At 36.8% G+C, this 27078-nt stretch overlaps 1 protein-coding gene across 1 annotated transcript in view; it reads right to left on the bottom strand.

Moving 5' to 3' along the window:
• APC2 (APC regulator of WNT signaling pathway 2) overlaps positions 1 to 27078 on the bottom strand; it is a 788186-nt gene that overhangs the window by 82578 nt on the left and 678530 nt on the right. The window contains exons 10-11 of the mRNA XM_044053997.1: positions 24191 to 24286; positions 3581 to 3720 (exon numbers count right to left, since the gene is read on the bottom strand). Of these exons, the coding sequence (XP_043909932.1) occupies positions 3581 to 3720; positions 24191 to 24286 (236 nt within the window). The remainder of the gene's footprint in view (positions 1 to 3580; positions 3721 to 24190; positions 24287 to 27078) is intronic.

Genomic DNA, 27078 nt, shown 5'->3' on the forward strand with positions numbered 1-27078 from the left:
AGTAGCTGATAAGTAGGGGATGGTTGGCAGTGCTAACTACCTTATAGTCTAGGCAGAGGGGGGCATTGCTATTAAACCTGTGTCAGCCTTCCCCAGGAGTATCAGTGCATTTGTATATGAGTCAAATCTAAAAGTGTGCATGTGTGTGTGTGTGTGTGTGTGTGTGTGTGTGTGTGTGTGTGTGTGTGTGTGTGTGTGTGTGTGTGTGCTACTTGGGCAGGGACACGAAGCACTGGTTGGTCAGAGTGGGTGCTGGAGGTCTTGGCTTGACCCATCAGCTGAGATCATAACCCTATAGCTGTGCCAGTGGGGAGTCTTACTGGGAATCTGGGGAAAGAGGGAGAAACCATCTCCCAGACTGACTGTGATCTCTGTGTGCTCTTAAGGGAAATTGTACTTTATTGTGTGTGTACTTGTCATCCTCCCAATGTGTACATCCCTCACTGGTGCTATTGGTAAGGATTGAGGATCCTTGATTACCGGGCCAGTGCATGGGTGTCACAAATCACTTTTTTGTTCACCATTGTTATGAAAAATAGTTGATTCAAAAACATTATACTTAAAATATTTAACTTACAACATTATCTTAAATAACCACCCAAATGAAGCATGTAGAATACGAGAAACCATTGATTTTTTTTTTATTTTAATTTTTTTTCTCCCTTGGGCTGCACTCCCATAACTATTGTCTGTATACATCATGCAGCTGAGCTTGAACTACATTTAATCAATTACAAACTGAAGAAATGAGAAATGGTTGACAATTCAAGTGGATGAATGCAGCAAATAGTTGAATTCCTGATTAGATGTGTAAATAGGCAAACATTATTTAACTTTACAAACATACTTGTCACTTTCTTTGCTTAAGAATTCTGGATAAAGCTAAAATAATTGGGGGGGGGGCAAAGGCCCAAAACCAGGAACAATTTTAAGTATTACTCTAATTCATTTAATAGAACAACAAGTTTTCCATCAACATGCATTTTCAGAACAATATAAAGTATGCATCTCTTATGTCTGGCATAACTGATTGACAGTAATCCTCAGTGATTTACCAGAAAATCATTTTATGAGGACAGAGAAACAAACATTAGATGAATTCAGGGACTGTTGAGAGGTATGCATACACACCATATAAAAAATCTCCCTCCCACACACCTGCTTGTTACATATCCTAACACTGAGTTTACATTTACCACTGTAAACTTAAGAGTTAGTATATATATATATATATATATATATATATATATATATATATATATCTATATTAGAACATAAAAGTTTCAAAGCTTCGAATGTTCTAATATCGAACCCTATTCAGCGAAAGCTGAAAATATCGAAGCAACAGGAAACCAAATTTGTTCATAGGGAAATAATTCAGTTGTCCGTTTCTGTTGCTTCTGTATTTCCAGTGCTGTGGTGGAAAGTTATGGGTCGGGTTCAGGTAAGTGTGCGATTGAGTGCGGGTTAGGTTAGTTAGAGTTAGGGTTAGGGTGCGGGTTAGGTATGTGTGCGATTGTGAGGACGTGAGGGTTAGGACGGGTTAGGTGAGTTAGGGTTAGGGAGTGGGATAGGTATGTGTGCCATTGTGTGGACGTGAGGGTTAGGGCGGGGTAGATGAGTTAGGGTTAGGGCGCGGGTGAGGTGAGTGTGTGATAGTGACGGACCTTAGGGTTAGGGTTTGGTTTAAGGTAAGTGGATAGTTAGTGGTGAGTGTATAGTTTAGTGTAGGGTTAGGTGTAAGATTTTAGGTGTATGTGTGTGGATTGCTGTTTGTTTGGTGTACTTGAGTTGTGTGTATGTGTTTTGGAACAGCTAATTTTTTCCCTAAGAAAAACATTGCTGTTCTGTATGTTCGATGTTTTAAGCTTTAACTTAATAGGGTTCAATATTAAAACATTTGAAGTTTTGAAACTTCAGTGTTATAATACACACCAAATATATATATATATATATATATATATATATATATAGTAGGAATGTCAGGGCAACCCCCTGCGAAATACTTTGAAACATGTTTTATGTTCTTTTTAAAAAAGAAAGGAAGTGTGTTACTCAAAACTTTGACTATATAGTGCATTCCTCCATTTGAAAAGCTGATTGATGTGTAGTGCAGCTTGTATATTTAATCAAACGCTAATTATCAGTCAGGTATTACGCAGCTGGTGTCTACCCTTATGTAAATACTAGCTATAGTCCTCAAGGTGGCAGAAGAGCCACGACATCTGGTAGTCAGTATGTAAATGAAGACGAAGGAGAAGAAGAAGGAGTATGGAACATATAGGCCTTCTATAACAGAAAAGGTCAATATTGGACATACCAGCCCAGAAGGAAATAGCCCTGGTGATAGGGTAATTTGGAAGTAGGCACACTAACAACTTATTTCCTTTCATCTTCAAGCCAAGAATAACCATCTTGGCACTTTAGTGGCCTGAGATGTTTGAAGATTTTAATATATTGGTCATGAAACTGAATGTGGCTCAATTTTTCCTGAGACAGTGAACTGCTCTATTTAGCCTTGCATATGTACTCTGATGAAAAATCTGTTTGCTTTCTTTGCCTGTTTCTACATCTCTTCAGCCACCCAAATTATTGCCTGCATCTAGAAAACAAGATTGCCAGAACACAGAGTGCTTCAGGTATTACACAGTTACAGCTAGGTGGCATAGGCATAAGCAAACTTGGAGTGTGGCCTAGGCCTAGAAATGTAACTGAAAAATTAAGAGAATCATAGGTAAATACTAAACTAACTGTCCTGAAGGGCTATTTTAAGCCCAATGTTAGAATCAAATCATTGTCTATGAGGTGAAGATCATTACACCAATCCCACTGCAAATCATTGAATTGATTTTGAACTCTTCCTTCTCGAACTAAATATCTCAAACAGGATATCAAAATGACAATAACCTCCATTTAAAGAAGTCCCTGCAGTAATTTCTTTAAGCAGTTTCAGCACCATTAACTGAATAGAAAGCATGTTACTGTAATTATTACCTTTTCTAAAGTAATTTGATTACTGTTTCCCCCTTACAAATGTACACGCCCTGGTGTGTGTGTGTGTGTGTGTGTGTGTGTGTGTGTGTGTGTGTGTGTGTGTGTGTGTGTGTGTGTGTGTGTGTGTGTTAGTGATGACTGAAAAAGAAATATACAACTTCAAAAAGTATTTCACTGCACTAAAAAAGTCACAAAAATTAATCACTGCACCAAAATACTGGACAATAGGCAGTCTGTCCAAGTAGCAGACCTTGGCCATAAGGAGTCAGCTAGATGTGGTGGAAAGAAGCAGCTTTGGGCAGTCAGTGGGGAAAGAATGCAACTGTAGGGTTTAGGGAAACTTGATGGTTAAGGATGGAGTCGAGCTAAAAATAAGAATAGCAGTCAAACATGTATTCATACTTCTCTGTAGAAGTCATGGTACTAAAAAATGGCTATTAAGACAAAACTAACAGATATTAATGATGTAAACCATATACTGCAGAAATAGTCTCATTTTTTGTATAAATATATCTGTTTTTGTTGTAGGCATGTAAGGTTAGTAGAATTAAGTTTACTATTACTAGCTAAGGAATAGATTCCTCACCTTATTGACAACATCACCAAATGTCAGGTTTGTAAGGACCATTCCTGTGTATCTCCTCAGAGCCAGGTTGATAGGGTCATTGGTCATTCCATACACTTTGTGATCCACCACCAGGAGATCAGCAACAGTCTGCAAGCAACCTGAATCAAAACCACAACCACATACATAACATTAACATCATGAAGAAACAGCATCTATAGCACCCACATGGCTAACCTGAGAAATGTCTAATGTAACTCTGAAAGAGTGTTTGGTTGTTTTGGTAGTTAAAGTAATGAAACATAGTCAAATTTGTGACATTAGAGGAGTATTTAGGGAACAAAAACAAGTCAGAAATGACTACATTCAGAACAGAAGCTGAGGAAGTTAACATTTTTATACAAATAGTGGTGGATTCTGTCTTTCAGTGGATTTGCATGCGACTGCCAAAGTGATTTATTTCTGCAAGTTAATCAGTTTTAGAAGCACCGCAGCAGGGACTGCGAGGAAACTAAAGGGCTTGAACCTCAAATCAGCTAACAAACCCTAATACATGCTGTTACAGTTGGGCATCTTAACTAAAACAAGTAGTGTATGACACTCTCACTTAGCAGTACCCAAGTAGCTGCAGCACCTAGTAATTTACAGCACCTTCAAATTCGCAGAAAATTTTCAAACTATAAAAAGACCTATTAAAGCTGCACTTTTTTAGAAACAAAACAATGTCCTTAAGGAAATAACCATAAGAAATAATTCTAGCCGGGGCTAATGTGCCAGATTATATTATTAGGTTAGATGACAATGAAAGAATTATTATTAGGAAAGAATATATTCAGCCAGAGTTAGTCACTTTTTATTTGTTAATTTGGTAATCCCACTTTCTACATAGGTGTCCGAGGAGCACTTTCCGATTATGGACTTGCTTAGACTAAGACAGTTTTAAACGAGAGCCAAATCCAGGACAATAACATGACATTCATTACCAGCTGTTATGTCTTAATCATCTGCACTAAACCTCCAGACTTTGATTAGTTAACTTTTTAAAAGTACAGTTAACAAAGCTGTTTTTATTTTACCAGCATGCAGCAACAATAGTTTTTAGATGCCTTATTGTGTCTATATAAAATTAATTCACAGAAATACTATAACTGCAAAGAGACTCTAGTTTAAAGACTCTGAAGCAATCAGAGACAATAGTACTTATTGTTGTAACCCTGTTACCACATATACAATCCATAATTACCCATGAATCTTCTTTAATGCTCATAAACTTCCATTTTAAGGTTCTGTACACTATTCACACTCAAAATGCTATGTAGAGAGAAATATGCAGCTTTTATTACTTCTTATTTTATCATACCTTTCTCTGTTATCTAGTCCATCCTTTATTTACTCTCCTAACTCATCCTAAAGATTTAATTATAAATACCGTCATATTACCCAAACACCATTTACATAGATACATGCATACATACATACATACATACAAATATTTCAAGCACGGGCATTAATGCCCTTCTAGCCTGCCAATTTACCAAAACACTTGTTCCCAAAATAAGTGTCCAGGCCGTTCTTAAAAATATCTAAACTAGTACTTGCTTTAATGTAATTGGTAGTCTGTTCTGTGCATCGGCTATTCTGTCAGAGAACCAATTAGTACACTTCTCATTCCTAAATAATCTACATAGGTTGTTTGATGATTCTCTAGTACTTTTTGATAACCCCAAACTTTCCCAGAGATAGTTGTCTCTAAATGTTCTATATAACTGAATAAGATCTCCTCTTAATATCTATGAGACACTGTACAAGTTCAGATATTTTAATTTTTCATAATAACTTAAATTTTCACATCCATGGAAGCACTTGGTATAATTCCACTGTACGCTTTCCAGTTTACTCATGCTTGTTTTCTTATAGGGTTTCCATATTGTTATTCCATACTCAGATCTGGGTCTAAAGTAACTAACAAACAATGACTTTATTATTTTTGATTTCCTAGAGTTTATAAATCTTTTTATACAGGCTACAGTTCTATAACTATCATTAACCAATTGGTTGACATGATTAGAAAAATCAGCTGAATCTACCCATATAAATGAGTCCTTATGGGTCCTTAAATGAGTCTACAGTTTCAATCACTGTGCGCTGTATTAAATATTCACCTTTCAATTTTCTGTCTCCCAAATCTCATATGTTTAGTTTTTGATGTATTTATCAGCATATTATTCTCCTGTGCCCAAATGGTCAATTTAGTCAAGTTATTTGGCAGACATTCCTTATCTGTAACACATGTAATCAGTTTACCTAATTTCAGATCGGCTGCATATAGACTGTAGAACACCTCAGATGAAAAAGTTAGATCTGAAAGATGCAATCTAAACATGTAAGAGCCTGGGACAGAGCCCTGTGAGACACCCTGACTGTAACTAAGAATTTCACCTATCCAGTTGCTGTATGATACTTGCCATGTCCTATTTGCAAGCCATGCAGCTATCCATCTTATCAAGAGTACATCAATACTTAGTTGTTCTAATTTATTGATCAGTGTTTTGTGTATGACCCTGTCAAATGCTGAAGTTAAATCTATATAAATTACATCATAGCACAATTTTTCATTCATAGCTGTTATTATATTTTTATAGAACATCATGTTACAGGTGGTAATATATCTGTTTTCAACAAATATGCATGCTGATATATGGTTTCAAGTCCCAACCTATCCAGCTGGGACAATAACTTATCCAGTATTACCTTCTCCATTATTTTTCCACAACATGAAAGTAGACTTAAGGGTCTCTATGACTCTGGATTTGTCCTACTCCCCTTTCCCTTGAAGACAGGTTTAATAAGAGCATGTTTCCAATCTTGAGGAATCTCCCCATATTTATATGACCTAGTGAAAAATAGATATAACGGTACTGTAAGTTCTTGCTGAAGTGTTCTCAGGTCACTGTTACTAATTTCGTCTTCTACCTGTGCTTTGTTTGGATCCAGTTTGTGCAGTTCTTTTTCAATATAACCTGATTCCAGTATCTGGAGTTACCTGGATGTCTCACGGACAACTTATCATCCCTATTGTGGAGCCAAACTATTTTGCATAAGATTTTGTAAATATATCTATAGTCTGTTATTTCTGAGAATAAATTTTAGAATCTGCACATAGTTTACCAATTTGTGTGTATTTACTCATTTCACAACTTATGTATCTATAACAAGGCTCCCTATTATACTCAATATCTTTATATACATTTTTTTCAATTTTTTCTTAATCTTGTCTCACAATATGCTTAATCTGTTTGTCCAGCTTGTTTATGTCAGTTTTCAAAGTGGTAGTTCGATCTCTCTTCCATTTCTTATATTTTTTGTCTCTCACCTTAATCAGATATCTTGTTCTTTTGGAAATATATTCCCCTGATGTTGTATGCCTAGATCCTGATGTTAAACATTTTTTTTTGATTATTTGCACTCAAACAATTTCTCTTTCAAAACTTTTCGCATCCCATCTGCAGTTTTCCACTGGACAACTCACTCCACTTAGTTTTACATAGTGACTGTTTTGCTTCCATATAATCTATAATTAATCTTCTGTGCATTGGTTTAGATTTCAGTTTGGCAGAATTATCTAGCAACAAATTAACCTTTACATCTCCATAATCACTGCACATCAATGGTGGTAAAACTTGATTTGAAGTTGCAGTAATTTCTTTGAGAACACAAACAATGTTTAGTATGTTCCATCCTGTGGTAGTTTTTTTTTACAATCTGAACAATTGCCCTCCTGAATATACATTGTGAATAATTTCCTTACTAACGCTGTTGAATCAATATTATTCCAGTCTGGTTCTGGTAAGTTTAAGTCCCCAGCTAATATTATTCTTCCTTCCTGTGTTTCATGCAAGAAATGTATGAATTCCTCTAGGTCATCTGCACTCGACTTTGGTGGTCTATACACTCCAACAATTGTTATCTGTTCCAGAGTTGTCTTTTTTTCACAGTTACACAGTCTATAGTATTGGTGTTATTATTGAACATGTAATAATCACAGGACTGATAACTATCTTTAATCCCTGTCACAACACCTCCACCTGATGTTTTGTTAGAATGTCTGTTACAGTAAAAACATTTATACCCTGACAGAACTGGTTTCTAGTCATTGTTCTTTAACCATGTTTCACAAGCAATAAAAACATCAATCTTGTGGGAACGTAGCAAATTTTCCAATAAAAAAAAAAACATTATTAATACTCCTAGCATTAACTACCATCAGAGATGCATCAAATGTTGCTATCTGTGAACTGTTAAATTTTCAACCTGGCAAAAATCTTGCTTAGTGTTTATCAAATACTGCAAAATATCTGCAGCCAAGATTCTCTTCTCTGATCTTGACAAATGCACATCATCCTGTCTGAACACATGTTTGCCCCAAACAAGGCTTGGATGCTCTGCACATTTCCATTTTTTAAAACAGGACATTTTTTCCATGTAGGTATTTACCCCAAAAATCGTTTCATTCACAGTGACCTGACTATCCTTTCTATAGGTGACCTAACACCAGTACAAGCAATGCTATCTAAGAGGGCTGTCAGTTCCCTACTAGGGTTACCACCTGTCCCACTTTGCGAGGGACAGTCCCTCTTTGGGCAGTTGTGTCCTGCAAAAAAATTGTAAAAATGGCAAATGTCCTGAGATTTTAGGGCAAAATTATTTCCTATATTTTATGTAATAGTTGCATAAATCAGTTATTCTTATCTGAAACACCTAAATGTTATAAGAAACAGAATAAGTAACTAAAATGCTAATAAGCTTTTATTTAGGCAAAAAAGTGAAGTTCTGTCCTTTGTACTGGCTGTGGGTATGTTTTGGCCTGCAAAATCTGACGTTTGTACCAAAAATGTCCCACTTTGGGCATGTGAAAAGGTGACAACCCTATTCCCTACTAACAGCCAGAGAATCCTCGCGGGTGACATCATTTGTACCAACATGAATAAAAACAGATCCATACTTCCTTACATTAAGGAGTTCCAGGGCTTGTCTCACATGTTGTATTTTTGTTCCTGGAAAGCATAACACTCTTCGATGTTCATTATCATCTCTACAAATGTAAGTATCATTTCCTCTAATAACTGAATCTCCAATTGCAATATCTTTGCTGGCCAGCTCTGAAGAATCTTCAGCTCCTAATGCAGTAATATCTGCTCTGTCAGTTGTTACGAAGGATACATCTTCATCACCATTAGTCTTATTAATCTCACTGTTTTCACTGTGCATTAAATTCTCATCCATCTGGTATTGTAAATCCACAGCTTGAGGCATGTAGTCAGCATCTGTCTTTCTCTTCTTTTTTTCTTACTGGAATGTTCTTCAATCCGTCCACTTTCAATTTTGATTTCTTCCTTTCACCTGCCCCTTTCCTTTTTTTCTACCTTCTCCATTGGAAAAATGATGCCTTTTTCTGTAGACTGAAGGTTTTCTGATAGAAAAAATATCATCATTCCCTATAATCTATATGCTACATAACAAACTTGACGTCCTTTTCCTTTGTATTCTCTTTCCTTTACAGCCATTAATCAGTTTATTTTTCTTCTTTGTTATTTGTTGTGAACTTCTTCCTTTCTTTCTTTTTTGCTTCCTTTGAAACAAACGGGATCCCCAGATTGCTGAATACTTGCATCCGGATTTCCAAAGTTGTCAGAGGCATTGTCTTGTTTCATAGGAGTTGAATGATCTTTGCAGACAATAGATGCATCATTTCCTAAATCTGTTCTATTTGTTCTCTGCCTAACATTAGTTCATCAGTCCAGTCATTCTTATATGACACAATAGTTCTCCAAGCCATTGCACAAGTACAATTATCATCATTACGTCTAGATTTACTTGTAACAATGGTAAGCAAATCATCCAACTTTTGACACGAAGAACACAGATCACCAGTGTTAACAGCTGTTACCTTTAAATATGCATAGCATTTATTACACTGTACAAGATAAAAAGACAAACAAGAACAACAGCAAACTGTAGACGTAAAACCAGACCACAGGGTTGAAATGATCTTCACAGCAACAATGTTTGTTTGTTTTTTCGGCTTTTCCCGGTTAGGGGTCGCCACAGCGGAACTCTGATCCGCTAATGATTGGCAGTAGATTTTTATGGTGCCGAGTTGCCAGCCCAATGCCAAACCTTCAGTGAAGGCACGCCCATTCACTCATATCTTTTGGAGGCCACTCGACCACGGGGAGGACATGCAGACTCCACACAGAAGGCACTCCAGCCGTGAATCAAACAGGAGAACCTCTTGCTGTGAGGTACCACCACAGCGTATCTTCACAGCTTCACAGCAACAATGTAAAAGTAGTAAATGTTTAATCCACTTTAATACAAAGGTATAAGCGCTTTCATTTTAATTCCCATTAAAACTTCTTCGGATACAGTTTAGTCGTACAAGGCATGATTTTAAATAGGCAGTGCTACATTCAGGTACACACCCATTTTAATTAGATAATTAAAACTTAATGTTATTCTCCCCTTTGTATGCAAACCAATATATTCACCATAATGTAATTATGTCATAAGAAAATACATATAATATATATATCTATATATATATATATATATATATATATATGAAAAAAATAAAAATATTTTTATTTTTATTATTATTATTACATAGATTAAAATAAAAAACAGCTCCGATCTGAAAGTTTGTACTTAAATATAAATATAAATATACCTCCTAATTATTTAAGTATGTCCTTCTATAAATGCATGGCATAAAGCTTCAAAATTCAAACAATGTATATATTCCATTTGTCAAATATTTTTTTTTAACATTCCAATGATTTCAATTTAAGAATTGGACTAATGCTAACCATGTCATTAAGGCCCAGATATCTGTATGCTTCCAACTTAATCTGCCAGATTAACTCCTGCCTTTCCAAGTGGAAGGACCATGGACCCCCTCGTGCATTTTTTTCAAACTTTTATAGTATACTAAATTTAAAATTATGCCCTTCAGTGTTGTTCCATATGCTTATATAAGGCATTTGTAGTTCTCCTTAAATTTACATCATACATATGCTCGTAGATGCGGTTATGTAGCTTTCGTTCTGTTTTGCCTATGTAAAAGGTTTCACAGAACTGGTAGCAAGCACTATATATGATCCCTTTAGTCTCACAGTTGCATTTCCCATTTACAAAATAATCCTTCTTTCTTAGGTTAATCCTGTCACCCTCTAGTTCATATTTACATGTACTATTTATTTATTTGTCCCACTGTGCTCATCCCCCATTAGACCCATTATAGAATACAACGCCCCATTTGATATGTACCTCTCAAGACATCTGCAACAACTGGAAAGGCCGCAGAAATACCTCACTAAAAGAATCACAGGCCTAAAGCAGATGCCCTATGCTGACCGCCTTAAAAATCTCCAGCTATACTTTGTCGCATATCATCTACTCCAAGGCGATCTCTGCTTAACATACAAGGCCATGTCAAACCCAGAGCTGTTGGACATGCTACACTTAAAGAAATCCCAATACCTCAGAGCCACATGCTCCAGGGATCTAAATCTTGTCATCACAATAAACAAAATATGCTGGAGGAATAGGTTCCTGACCCAGAGACTCCCCAGACTCTGGAATAAACTGCCTATACATGTCAAGCAGAGTGCCTCTTTGGCCCTCTTCAAAAGGAACCTTGATGATTGGATGGGAGAAAGAAAATTCACCCCAGGGAATCACATCAGTCGCCCTGCTAGACAGGGGTCCAGGGAAGTAAATAGTGTGAGGAGAAATAGCCAGGGAATTGTTATGGCTAGGCTTGTATAGGCCCTAGGGCCGATAGCCTATTACCAACCTATGAACCTATACCTCCCACATTTGATCATCCTTGTATGGGGTATTGGTTTTACAGGTCTTTTTTCCATTATATTCTGTAAGTTAAGACCTCTCCTGTATATAATGGTTGGCCCATCTCCTAATATTTGCCAAAGACCGCTGTTCTCCCTAAACACATTCCAATTCTTGTTTAAAATCCAATTAATTTTGGAACTTTCTAAATTAAAAGATGGTATCATTGCCCCTGTATATTTATTCTGTTACATTTCTTTGGGAAATGGAGAACTGTTTATGTCATTATCTAGGGCCAGGATAGTTTAAAAACACTAGTTTCCCTTTTTGTTGATGCCTCATCCATTATTTCCTGTACCAGGTCAGAGGGGGAACCCCTTTTTATAAACATTTTTGTGAGCAGTTCACATTCCTTTCTAAAATCACATTCCCATGTATTCATATGTGCTGCTCTAACCATTTGTCCCTTAATAACCACTTTCTTTTGTTTATAGGGGTAGTTACTGGAAAACTGTGAGAGAGTATTTGAATATGTTGGCTTACAAAATATGCTAACCACATATTTAGCCTTCACCATATCCTTCTCTATCAGGACATCTAAATAGGCCATTCTTTCAGAATTGTACACGTGTTTAGAAATTCAGTGCTGGTGTTAATGTGGTCCACAAAATCCTGCAATATATTTTCATCACCACTCCAGATGATAAATATTTCATCCAGGTATTGTAAATAAATTTTCATACATGTTCTATATTGTTGGTTAAAAATATGCTCATATTCCCATTGGTTAAAAATATGCTCATATTCCCACTGGAGCATGACAATGTTAGCCAGTAGAGATCCTACTGGGGACCCCATCACTACACCTTTTTGTTTATAAATATTACCTTCAAAGAATAAAAAATTGTTCTTTAAGATTATCTCTAACAATTCTATACGTGTTAATTTCATCCTGTACTATTCCTCTCTTTCTTAAATATGCCTGTTTTTATTCTAAGGCTATGTTATGATGGATAACACTATACAAGTCCCGCACATCTATTGTGACAATTAAGTCCTTCTCAGAGTATTTGACTTGATTCATTTTACCCAAAAAATCCCAGGAATTTCTGCATAAGTGTGGTTCATCTTGCAATAGTTGTTTATACTTGAGATCTATAAACTTAGCACATGGTGTCGTAATGGAGCCTCGCCCATCCACTGTCGGTTTTAAGGGTGGATTTTCTGTTGATTTATGCACCTTAGGTACTCTGAAAATAGTCGGTGTCCTAGGTGCCACAACAGTGAGATATTTAAATTCATCTATGCTAATTCGTTGCTCTATATACATGTCTCTAATCAGGTTGCTAATTTTATAATAGGCTTTGTTTAATTCTGAAATACTCACATTTTCATATGCACTGCCTCTCAACAAGGTGAGCATACGTTCATTATAATCTTGTGTTGTCATAACAATCCCCCCTCCCTTATCCAGCTTCATCGCCCTTAAATCACAATCCCGTAACAGATCAAGCACACATTCACTCTCACATTCCAAAAACCAATGCCTACTATCATGTCTCCCAAGCATGGTCCGTAAGTCTATTTCACAAAATGTTTCAAATAATGCTAATAAGGGATGCAAAGGGGTTGTATGTACTAGCTATTCTTAAAGGCTCCATTTGTGATTTTCTTTCATTAAATAAAACATTAAAATTCAACTTCTGTATAAACACTTTCAGATCTATTATTACCTTAGAAAGGTTTGCTGGTACAAAATTTAAGCCTTGTGCAAAAAATTCAGCAATGGTTGTATCTAGTCCAATATTGGTGTAACTGTGTAGTTTAAAGTCCCGCTCCTTATTATAAATCACAGTCACTGCATTAGAAACAAGTGGTAGGTCATTGGCATAAGTGAAGTCCATGTCACCATATTGAGCAACCATGATTGCGTTCCCCTCATTGCTTTGAGAGGGAGCCCACTGCACCGATAACAATTGTTCTGATTCATCTTGTATGATTTTTTTCCAAGGATTTTGTTTGGGTATTTGCATATTTTGTTGTTCGCGGATTCGTTCCGATCTCCTCAACTCCGGAAAATCCTGCCCCTCCCCTCCATTGATCCAAGTAGAATGGATAGGTTGTTATTGGTTATTTTCTGATTCTACTCTTCTTTGACTGTTAGCTTGTTTACCATCTATTGTATGCGATAAATTGGAATTGTTAGTAGAATCACGAATACCCCATACCTGTGACATCGGTAGAGGTGGATAAGCAGAGCCATTTTTATAATCCCTTCTGTCTCTTTCAGATTTTTTTAACTTGTAACTTTTGGATTGAATAATAACTTTGTTCGATACTGCAAAAGATGTGGGCATGGTCACTTCTTAGTTCCGAGTATTGGGCGTGTTTTATAATGTTTTCATTCAACACTGCCACTTCTGTTGCGAGTTTGTCTATTAACTCAGCATTTTGCTTTACTAGTAGCTCCATATACTCACATCCTTGTCTGTCAAAGAGATCTAAAGGTTCCTTATGTAATGGTGAATCTCTTTCCAGACCATTAGGGAATCTCCACTGACGGAACCCCTTTGGCACACGTTTTGCTTTAATATTTTCAATAAAATAAAAGTTCTCAAGTTGTAATTTCTTTAATTTGAACAATTTGTAATCCAATTTATCAAGGATAGAACATAAACTCTCATTTTCGTTATTGGGCTGAATATTGCTGAAATTTACATTAGCTCTAAGCTCTTCCAGTATTGGCTACATTCTGCAAGGCCTATTGATTTGGTGCTTGTCCAATATCTACCAATCTTTCCGCGTTTATAGTATGTACAATATTGTTTAACAAGTTGTCCTGAGTCACTACATTAGCAATAGAAGATCATGCTAGTTCTTGTATAAGCACAGATTCCACTCATTGTGAAAGCTGTTGCACTAACAAAGCGAGATTACCCACCGTTTGTTGCAAGGTGGAAATTTCATGCATGCATTAGCAAATCGTTAATTGCATACTCATTTAAGGAATCCATATTCAGCTTCAAATGAATAAAATATTGCAAAAAAAAGAATAATCAAAATCAGTATCCACAGAATTCAAAGAGAACTTAAATCAACTTCTATGACAAAAATCAATATACAACTAAATAATAAAGTACAGTAAAGTTGTTCTGACCGTACAAGTTTTACAAGCCAGACAATAGTTGTGATTCCTCACTATCGCTCGGAGTCGCACTTCTTTTTAACAGTAAAGCTAAATAAATCACAAATCAATACAGGACTGCTTAGATATGCTCAGTATTTTCCTCTCTGCAGACTGTGTAAATTTATACCTGTCTAGGCCCCTTGGGGTGGCTAGAGCTTGCCTGTCTAAAACCTATGCCTTTCTAACAACCAACAGTGAAATTAAAGGTAAAACAACAAAATATGAATCAAAGTAAATCTTGTTAACAAGCAGTCCTTTCATACCTACAAACAGTAAAAAACAATGATAACAAATAACAATATAAATTCAAATAAAATTTCTCTTGCCAGTCAACTCCACAGTAAATCACAAACCAAGCTAGGATTGTTTAGATATGCTCTTGAAATTATTATTCATTAGGAAACGTTGTGTACAAGGAAACAGTATTAGTTTAGTGCCCCAGAAGAATAATAAAACTTATTGGAATCCTTTATTATATTATTTCTGTAACTGACCAGATCTGTTATACTGGACCACAGAGGTGATGTGATACCTTTTTGTTAGACTATAACCTACCTGACTGCCTCCATGTCAGCTGAGCAAAAGCCACTTCCTCAAAAAATGGATTGGTCAAAAGCCACACTACTGACCCACTTTTTGGGATAGGCTTTTATGCTTTAGTAGGAGGCCAGCCCCTACACCCCTCTTGTTGAGTGATTTGCCCATTGCATCTCAGACTTAATACAGTCACATCTAAGACTGTTGCACCTTGCTGAAAGCAGCAATCTCATTTAAAGACAATGCATTTTGATAAGTGCTGTTATTCAAGCACTTGGTTGTCATATATACCTGTATTTTTGTTTTATATAAGCTTTCCATCGGGAACAAAATATTAGCCCCTTATGAATGCTCATTTAATCAAAAAGCTAAAGTAGGATATATATTGTTAACACCTATAGTAGTCCAATAAAAACATATTATATACCACCTGTGTTCCAGTGTCAGTTGAATTATATAATTTTTTTCTATTTGATTTCTTAAGTCTGTGGCATGTACCTAATGATTACAATATGAACAGTGATTTTGTAACTTTAGAATACATTAAGTTTGTACTCCATATATTTTGTTTTACTGTCTGTACTCTCAAACCTCTGCTGAAAATGGAACTCACCTACACAGGTATCATGGTAAATAAAATACAAGTTAATCTATACATCAATTTTTTTTTTAAAATAAGAATCACTTTTATTAACTTATCACTTCTGACAAAGGCAATCATACATTTATATAAATGAAAACAAACCATATTGATACAATCCCAGTTGCAAACATTTTACATCAGAAAACATATTGACGTAATTCTAGTTGCAGACATTATATATCAGTTATAATCTACTCAGTCATTCTCAGTCAAACATTACATAGCTCATTCAAGTCCTGCCTTTTTTTAAACCTCATTCCTCCCCATATGTATTGTTCCTACAATTCCCATTTTTCCTATGTAATTTGTTCCTACCCTTTTCTAAAAATCCTAATTGCAATTGTTTTATCTCTGTTACTATATTTACTATTTCTAGTACAGTAGGTTTAGACTTTGATTTCCATTTTCTAGTAATTGCTTTTTGGCAGCCATCATAATTAGTCTCAGCAAGGCCTTATTATGTCTAGACAATTCTGATTCAGTATTATAGCTCACAGTAGTCATTTCCTTAGTCACAATAATTTGCTCACCCAGCATGTCCAACAGAGCAGTCTGCAGGGAATCTTCTAAGTCTGCCAACTCATTACACTCCCCGAAAATATGTTCCCAATTATCTCTTTCTTCCCCATCACACCTCCAACATTTGTTGTCTATGTGATGAAAAATTCTCTGGAGTGTATTTGGGATATAAAAATATCTATGTAAACATTTCCAAGCAAAAATCCTAAATCCTCTAGATTTTGTTGCATATTTGGGAGACATATATACCCTCATTGTTTCTTTGTGAATTGCTTATCCATTCTCACTTCCCAGCCCTATCTAATCTCTCTTCCCGATCCTTTCTAACCTCCTCTGATCGATTGTTATAGTTATTATGCAATATTTTATATGCTCTATTAATTATTCCTTTTTTAAATCGCAAAATGCACGCGCTTGAAGCACTCCTCAGTATGGAGAAAGTTGACATCTGTGCAGTAACTGAAATCTGGTTCAAGGCTCCACAGAGCACCCCAACAATACTGGGTTACAACTCATACCACACATTTTGGCCACAGAACATGGACCGAAACACAAAAGGAGGGGTTGTATCCATATTCATCAAAGATACCTACACCTCCAGGTTAGTGGCGCAACATGATACCTCCGAGATCATGTGCAACTAACATCAGGCAAATCTGCAATGCAAATTGTGGCCTGCTACAGATCATCCTCCATGACCCAGGACCACCACTCCTCCTTTCTGGAGACCCTGGAAAACATGAAGGTCCTACCGAACACCCTGATATTGGAAGATTTCAATTACCCTACCATTAACTGGGAAAACTACTCAAGTACAAACTCCCAGGTCCAGCGCTTCCTGGAATTTATCAACTCAAATGCCCTGGATCAGCTGGTAAACTCCCCTAATAGAGGTGAAAACATATTGGACCTGGTCATCACCAACATGGGCGACAGGTGTTCCACACTAGAGGTCAACCTGTCACTGGTTAGATCAGACCATAAACTAATCACTCTGGATGTCCACACCACCACCTCCAACCAAGGAAACCACAGTGAAAAACTTTTCTATAGCAAACTTCACCTTACCTAAGACAGAGGTGGTAAGTTTCACAGCCCCCATGCTAAAGGATAACAGTGTCCAAGATGCAGGAACCTTTACAAATGCACTCTATGAGCACCTACAAGGATGCACGGATCATGCCATCCCTAGCAAAACCAAGACTCACTCCCCTAAGAGAAGGAAACCAGTCTGGTGGACCCCTGCCATAAACAGGCTATACAATAGAAGGAAGAAACTAGTTCAGAAAAAAAGCAAATCCCGAGAAGGAAAGACATCTCTGACCAGTATCAGTAAGAAACTAAGGTCCCTCATAAAATCCTCCAAAGCTAACTTCGAAAGAAAAATAGCCAAGGATTCGAAAGATAACCACAAAGCCTTCTTTAGCTATGTCAAGAATCTAAGTGGCAACTCGCAGATATGCTCTGAACTAGTGCAAAATAGCACAAAATATACTGAACCCACTGATATTGCCAACATCTTGGCAGATAGATTCAGTGCAAACTTCACCCCACTCTCACCCCCAAAAGGGCCCACAATACCAGAAAAGTGTAGTGTCCTGGAAATCACAAACACACAGGTGAAAACAGCCCTTTCAAAAGCCAAAAGCACAGTGTCAATGCGGCCAGATGGTGTCTAAGGCTGCGTCTTGCATGAACTACAGAACGAACTAACCCCCCACCTAAACACACTGTTCAACCTCAACCTCTCCACAGGCTACGTGCCCATAGAATGGCACACAGCAACGGTTATTCCACTCCACAAAGGAGGGGCCACAACTGACCCTGGTAACTATCGCCCCATAAGCCTGACTAGCCTGGTCTGCAAGGTTATGGAGCGCATCATCATGGAACTCATTAACAAAGACATTGGGAACCTCCAAACACTTGATCTGACCCAGTTCGGCTTTGTTAAGCGCAGATCATGCCTACTAAACCTGGTTGACTTCTTTGAGACAGTCACCAAGGCCATAGATGAGGGCAAAGTAGTTCACACAGCCTACCTTGACCTCGCCAAGGCTTTTGACACCATTACCCACTTGGGAATTATAGAAAAACTCACCAGCCTGAACATAAACCCCTACATCATGAGATGGGTTGCCAACTGGCTTACAGACAGAACTCATACGGTAAGAATAGCAGGCTCCAGGTCCAACTCTAAATCAGTCACAAGTGGTGTCCCACAAGGCTTGGTCCTGGGACCCCTATTGTTCGGCATATACTTCTCAGAAGTACAGGCAAACACAGGAGGACTATGGCTAACCAAGTTCACCGATGACTGCAAACTGGGAGCCATAACTGACTCTCCGGCTGACATGGACATTCTCCAAAAGGGCCTTACTGAGACGGACACCTGGTGTCAAAGTCATGGTCTCAAGCTAAATGCCAAAAAATGCATAGTCATCCCGTTTGGGAAAAACAAAACACCCATGCATTACCACATAGGTGGCAGCCCCCTTAATACAGAAGAGGTAATAAGAGATCTGGGGACCCAGGTAGATAGTAATCTCTCCTTTGACAATCATATTGCCAAAGTAGTTAGGAAATCCTTCTATGTAGCCCATCTAATTACTAAAGGGTTTGCATCTAGAAATAAAGAGGTTATAGTGCCCCTCTACTAGTCACTCATCAGACCCATCATAGAGTACAATGCCCCATTTGGGATGTACCTCACAAGACACTTCCAACAGCTGGAAAGACCACAAAAGTACCTCACCAAGAGGATTACTGTACTCAAACATATGTCCTATGCAGCCCGACTGGAAAAACTCCAGCTGTACTCAGTCGCATATCGCTTACTCAGAGGTGATCTCTGACTGACTTATAAAGCCATGTCCAATTCAGAATTGATGGACATGCTCCACCTAAAGAAATCCAAGTCACTGTGAGCCACTTGCTCTAGTGAGCTAAGCCTCGCTACAACAATAAATAGAACATGCTGGAGGGATAGATTCCTGTCACAGAGACTCCCCATGCTTTGGAACAAAATTCCTAACTACATTAGGCAGAGCCCCTCACTAACACTCTTCAAGAGAAACCTTGACGAGTTGATAGGTAACAGAAAATACACCCCTGGGATCACTTCATTGGCTCTTCTTGACAGAGGCTCAGTTAATTAATCAATGGGGTGGCAAAAGCTGACATACTCTGGCTAGGCTTATAAATGCCCTCGGGCAGATAGCCTAGTACCTACCTATGAACATAAGTGGTTCTTCAATGCGTGTTTCCATTGTCACATATGAAACTCTCTCTCTGTTCCAGAAGGGAGTTGCCCTCTCCTACTTCTTTCTATATTTATGTACTAACTGTTCATTCTAAGAAATAGCTCTTGATATCTAAAATGGTTATGTTATGTGTTTTAGTTCTTCTGTGTTTCTACTACAAACAACTGCAGCCATACCTCTGTGTCTCACTGTCACCCCTTGCTACAACATCTGGCTTACCTCTGAGATGGTGGCTGCCAAACTGGACCACCAGCTGAAGGAATATTAGTATCCATCTTCACAGACAAAGATAGGAGACTAGCGCATCTTGGCACTATGTTTTCCATTCCAATGGTAAGGCTTTTTCATTATGCCCCAGAATTTTGATTGAGGGCAGGTGGGCAATGGCATAACACACAGTCATTTGCATTTCTGCACATAATGAGCTACAGTGCCTGCTTCTCCATCCTGCGCGCGCGCGCGCGCACACACACACACACACACACACACGCACACACACACACACACACACACACACACACACACACACACACACACACACACACACACACACACACACACACACACAATCTCACTTGTGTGATACTGTGCTATTCCCCAGCCTCTCTATTAGAAAACATTACAGAGCAAATCACCCCACATCCACCCCTGATGATAAGCTACCATCAGTCATGCAAGCCTGCTCCCTTCTGGCCATTCCTCCAGCTTCCTAGGTCAGTAGTTGAACCTAGGTCACTAGCATCCCTGGTGAAAGCACTGCCTGTGCACCAAAGGACTGACGTTTAACTCCTCCAAATGTTTAAGTATTTTGCATTGTATGTAGAAATGAACTCCATTCCTAAATAAAAATTGTTAAGTTTCTGTTGTATATAGTGTTCTGTACAGCAAGACATTCATGTGACTGACTCCTGTATACCATAAATGTTACTTGCAGCATAAAGTTCTACTTGTACGCCTTAACAGTTTACAAATGTATATGGTTTACTAACTGCAGGCACTAATGATGCCTGTTTCAGTGAGTAATTCTACCTTTGCTCTTTTCTTCAGCTACACCAACTAGTTCTCTCATTTTGCATTCATGCCAGCTGGTACTGGATGATTCCAAGCAATCATTATTTTATTTTTAGTAATTCTTCATGGCTTGTGCTTCCAATGCTTCACAGATACTTGAATCTTATATTTGCAGCTCCCAGTGTATTATCCTTGCCATTTTATAGTGCCTTTCAGTATTGAAACCCTTGACCATACAGCCAGTCACAATGTGTGCAGTTCTGTATCATAGAACCTGTATTTATCTAAATCTTCCGTTTCTTGTATAGAATTTGTGAACTATTTTGTTCGCACTCTGCTGGTATGAGCTGAGATTACCAGCCTTTGTTCTTTCCTTTGCTCTTGTCAAATTTTGACCAGCATTTGGTTGTTCCAGAAAATCTATAGATTTTCTACTATAACTGTGAGCTTTCCTGTTATCATTTCTTTACTTCTGATCTCGGAATTTACATTATGTCATTTTGCCTTTTTTGTGTTTGTATTTTCTTTTTTACACATTTCTTGCCTCCTTAAGTCTTCATATTTCTTTAAAACTTCTTCTACTAGTCTGACAATAGATGCCGTATTAGGTTTGTTTTCTTCACTGTTCAGAACGTTCATTATATTTGAATCTGAGGATGTCAGTAGAAATGTAGGCAGTTCCACAGCTGTAAAGTCATACCTATATTCGATTTTAAGGCTTGGAGTGTCTCTTTTAGAGCAAATAATACATAATCTTGCCTCATACTACTTTTTATATGTCAAGTCATACACAGTATGTAGTTTTCTTGCTTTTTATCTAACTGATCCAGCACTTTTTGTGATGAGCAAAAACACAAAACGTGCCACCAAAGCTTTAGAACTCACTTGTCCTGCACAAAACAAATCCAGAATAAAAAGTAAAACACCAGGACTTGGAGACGGCTGTAGAATCCAGTATAAAAATCTTTATTCGACACAAGCGCTTTCGTGGGTAACCCCACTTCTTCAGATGTCTAATACATTTTAAAAACAGCTCTTGGTTTAAATATCCTCTTGAAACACATGATTAAAACCAACCAATACATTGTTCTGGTGTGAACAAGCACTTTCAATTTAAAGTAACATTCTACAAGGTACATGCCATTCACTAAACTAGAAATCTGAATGTATATACATATATATATATATATATATATATATATATATATATATATATATACACACACACACACACACACACACACACACACACACACACACACACAACACACACTTCTAAAAGCCTATTTATAAAGTATCTACACTGTAATTCAAATTTCCATAACATTTCAGTTTGCAATCACAAGCACAGAATGTATCTGCACATATTTACATTTTCCACTTATGTTCTCCAAAACAACTGAGACTAGATAAGAGCATTAGTAGTTTAATAGATGTGAAACCCAAGTATTCACCGAAGAACTATAAATCTTTGAAGTGGTAGATGTAATTTTTGTAAACATATAGACAGAACTTCTAGGTTTGAACATCCAGATCAGTTGAAGACATATGAGTTTGACATCAATGCCACCTGTGAAACAGAGCATTTAGTCTACTTGGCCCACTGCATAGTGTGCCATAGTTTCTATGTAGGGAAGACAGACAGGTCTCTGAAGGAAAGAATATGTGAACACATTTATGCCATCCATAAAAAGAACAAAGTGAATGCCTTGGCCAGACACACTATCAATAATGATATGGAACATGCTTTTAAATTTTTAGTTATAGGGAGAACATATGAGAGTATAAGAGGGGGGACCTATGGAACATCACTGAAGAGCTTAAAGCTATGTGGATAGTAAGATTAAGGGCTGACAGAGGTCATGGATTAAATGAATATAAACCCCTGCATCCTAAGTTAAAGTCTAGGCAGCTTTTTAGGGAAGATGTGCTGTGGAATTGTTCGTATGATAAATAACTGACTTCTTGTTATAGGCTTGCATGTGTTTTGGAGAACATAAGTGGAAAATGTAAACATGCAGATATATTCTTTGCTTGTGATTGTAAAATGAAATGTCCTAAGTTAAAGTCTAGGCAGCTTTTAGGCAAGATGTGCTGTGGAATTTGTATGATAAATTACTGACTTCTTGTTACAGGCTTGTATGTGTTTTGGAGAACATAAGTGGAAAATGTAAACATGTGCAGATACATTCTGTGCTTGTGATTGCAAACTGAAATGTTTTGGAAATTTGAATTACAATTTAGATACTTTATAAATAGCCTTTTAGAAGTGTAGATACACACACACACACACACACACACACACACACACACATATATATATATATATATATATATATATATATATATATATATATATATATATATACACATTCAAATTTCTAGTTTAGTCAATGGCATGTACCTTGTAGAATGTTACTTTAAAGTGAAACTGCATGTTCATACCAGAGCAATGTATTGGTTGGTTTTAATCATGTGTTTCAAAAGGATATTTAAACCAAGAGCTGTTTTTAAATGTATTAGACATCTGAAGAAGTGGGGTTACCCACGAAAGCGCTTGTGTCGAATAAAGATTTTTATACTGGATTCTACAGCCGTCTCCAAGTCTTGGTGTTTTACTTTTTGTGATGAACTGATCATATCTTGACTATATAGTGTAAAAGCAGATTTGTAACGTGAGCATTATTTCTAGAAGACAATTTAGTATTAGCTTCTGACTTCTGAAATACTACCAACTAATGTTTGTTTTCATTTTTTTTATCCAAATTAGATATTGTTATGCACATATGACTAATTTCCTCCTTGGGAACAGAAAGTACTTTAAGAGATGTTTATCATGTTTCTCCTCATTAGCCCAGTCAGCCAAACTCACTCCTGATAAATCTGATATTGCAGCTCTCCAACAGGTAGTCTAATTCCTACAGAGAGTTTTTCAACTAATGGCACAATAGCAAACAAAATGATATAAAATGTGGATTCATGGATATTGGATTAATCTACTGAAAAGTGCTTTTTAAATTAATTTTGCAGATTAAGACCTCTTTAATATGTTATTACTGTAATAAATGCCTAGTTTTGGGCTCAAATGTATGAAAAGCTAGCTTGGTTATGCCTTTTGCATTTTGTTAACTGCAGAAATCTGAAGTGGCCAACCATCAGGCAGGAGACAGTAGATGGCTGGGTTTTTGGCTTTCTCTGCTGGCAAGTTTAAGAAACACATTGCCTCTGCACTGCACTGTCCTTAGGTTTTATCTGGAAAGGTCATCAGAGGACTAGATGTTACTGAGAAAGGAATGCAAATAAATGAGTGCAGGGGGATCATTAGTTAATAAATGGCACCTAGCCTGCTAATAAAGATGTGGTCAGTGACAGCACTGCTGAATTATACTGATTTAGCATTGATCAGTTGTTAAAATCTTTATATGTCACTGTTTCATGAATGTATCTACATGATAAATAAATAAAATGATGCATCAGTTCTTGTGATAGTAATAAACAACTGCAGAGGTGTCAGATTATGATCTACTAGAAATTTATATACATGATTACATAATTAAACTGTTTCCTCAAGATTTTCTCCACATACAAACTTGTTTTGGAAGTGATAAATTATCTTGGCTTACCCAGCTCATTCATGGCACGCCGGTATTCTTCATCAAATGAGAGCTTCATGACAGCACACATAGCCTGGCAAATCTGAGGCTCCAGCGGCAAAACTACTGTAAGAAAAATGCATGATGTTATGTTAAAACCCGTGCCATTGCAGCTTTGTTTTGTGAGTGTGTGTGTGTGTGTGTGTGTGTGTGTGTGTGTGTGTGTGTGTGTGCGTGTGTGTTTAAATATAAATTCTTATGTATTTCGTCAGCAATGTTTCTCTTCCCCAACAGGCCTTAAGTAGAAGGTAGTGATACCTTTATAATCCAAACTATCAGCTTTTTTTACACCAGAATTTGCATTTAAAACTTTATCCTAATATTGACATTTTAGCTCACACAGAGTAGTGACATGAAAACAAATAACCTATAAAAGTAATCCAGTCCATTTCTACTGCAGATAGTACTTCAGTGTGGATTTTGTATCAAATTAGTACAAGTTGCTTATAACTCTAATCTGCAGTCTGGCCCTTGAATGTTAGAATTAGAGGTCGACCTAGATGGTTACAGAACAGATCAGTGGCAGTCTTATCTGTTTTACATATGGTGAGGGTCTTATGCAGGCTTTAGACTATGATTGTTGTAGTGAGCGAGGCACAGTGATAATATCCAATGAAAAAAGTGTGTTGCCATGCAACCTATAAAAACCATAAACCGATATGGGTCCACGTAGTCCGAGACTGAAAAAGGTACAATTCTCCTCTTCTTAGATAAAAACAACCATAGAAATTATCTAAAATAATGTTTTATTGAAAATAGTCCATGTTGAGTGCTTTTGTCCCCAAAACTTGAGACTTCTTCATAACAACAACAGAACAATTGAAGATTTACCAGTTGGCAGTTTACATTAGTACAAAATTAAAATCAGTGTTAAAAGTCCACAGTCATATATTAAGAGAGTCATGAGATTTTTTGAGTAAACTACACCTGGGATTATGGAGAGAACAATCCAGTTTCCTCACAATTGATGTTATTGACCTCTTTTTCTGTATTCCACATGATACAGGATTTGGATGTTTTGAAGAAGCTTTGGTAGATTACAACGATCTTGATGCTAGAGAAGTGAGATTATTTGTCATTTTAAGGGAAATAGTGCTCTACAACTTTTGATTTTTTTGAAGGAGAATTCTATAGACAGGTGAGTGGAGTGGCAATGGGGTAGTATGTGTCCCTGTTTTTGCAAATTTGGTCATGTTGACCTGGGAAAAAACTTTTATTTTAAAACAAGCATACAATGAACTATAGTCATTTTACTGGAGGTGTTTGGATGACATTTTTGTCGTTTGAAAAGGAAGTCTTGAGGATTTGGACAATTTTATATTGTACATTATGGGTACTACTACTTTTTTAAAATGTACACATGAAAAGAATGTTTTAACTACTCATTGCCTAGATGTGCATTTAACTATAAAGGACAACAATTTTGTCTCCTCTATACAGAGGAAAGAGACCCTTTCCAGCTCATAATTACAACAGTAATCATCCATGGCATTGTAAGAAGAACCTAGCAAAGGGCCAATACATCAGGAAATCTAGAATGGTTTCTGATGAAACCAGATTTTTACATGAACTGAAAAGTATGACAAAGATGTTTTTAGAAAGGGGATATCCCCTTGACCTTTTGGATAAGCTTAGAAGTGAAGTTATCAACAATACAGATAGCAAATATCTACCCATATTAGGTAACAACATATTTGGAGCTGGACAGGACAACTTGACATCAATGGATGAGACACACACGAATAATTTCAGAACACTATGGCTATTAATTTTAATGAATTGAGTGCACGGATAAAAAATATCATTACAAATAATTGGGTTACACTCAAAATGGATGAAGAAGTGTTTAAAATTGTTGTTGCAACCCCAATTTTTATACACAAAGTAGACACAAGCATTAAGGGTATTTTAGAAAAAGGGATGGAAAAAGAAACACTAGGTACTACAAAATGTGGCCCGTATAGATTTTGCCACTACATAAACAAGAACAAGGTCTTCAACTTGGATAATTACTGTAAGTCAAAGATTGTTGTTTTACAGAAAGGGAATTCTGACTCTACGGGACTAGTTTATTTAGCATCCTGTATTCAATGGCAGGCATACTATGCAGGGAAGATGAAAAGGAAACTTTCCAAAAGAATATATGACCATTTATATGACCTGAAAAGAGGTAATATAAATAAAGCTTTATTCAAACATTTCCTAACATGCACAGGCTTTACAAGGTTTGAGTTTGAGATACTGGAGATAGTGCAACCAAGTGCCAGAGGGGGATATTGGGAAAACAGACTGGAATATAGGGAATTACTCTGGCAAATAAACTGGATGCTACTGTGAAACTGGGTTTGAATGATCACATATCCATCCAACCAGTCCTCAAAATGGCAGCAGCAAAACTATGAAGAAATATTATATGCATTGCTGAATTTTATTTTTGAATGTTATTATTTTATTTATTACTAATATTAAAGCTTTTTTTAGAATTACACGATTGAACTTACTATATCATATTATAGCGGTGCTCATATATATTTTGTATCTATTTTTTATATATCTTTTACATACAATATAAGAAATAGTTAGCTTTTAATAGGATGTTGTACCTTTAAGACAATTAGTTATTTGGTTTATTATTTATTACCTGAATGTTGTGCTATTTAAATGAAGCTTGACTAATTTGGGTATGTTCTGAAGAAGCCACAAGTTTCAGGAATGAAAGCACTCAACATGAACTATTTTCAATAAAACATTATTTTAGATACTTCGTATGGTTGTTTTTATCTTTAAGAAGCAGAGAATTATGCCTTTTTCAGTCTTGGACTATGTGGACCCGCACCGGTTCACAGTGATAACATACC

The sequence above is a fragment of the Protopterus annectens genome, chromosome 13.part0 (genome assembly GCF_019279795.1).
Source record: "Protopterus annectens isolate FY-2018-M chromosome 13.part0, PAN1.0, whole genome shotgun sequence".
NCBI classification, from domain to species: Eukaryota; Metazoa; Chordata; order Ceratodontiformes; family Protopteridae; genus Protopterus; species Protopterus annectens.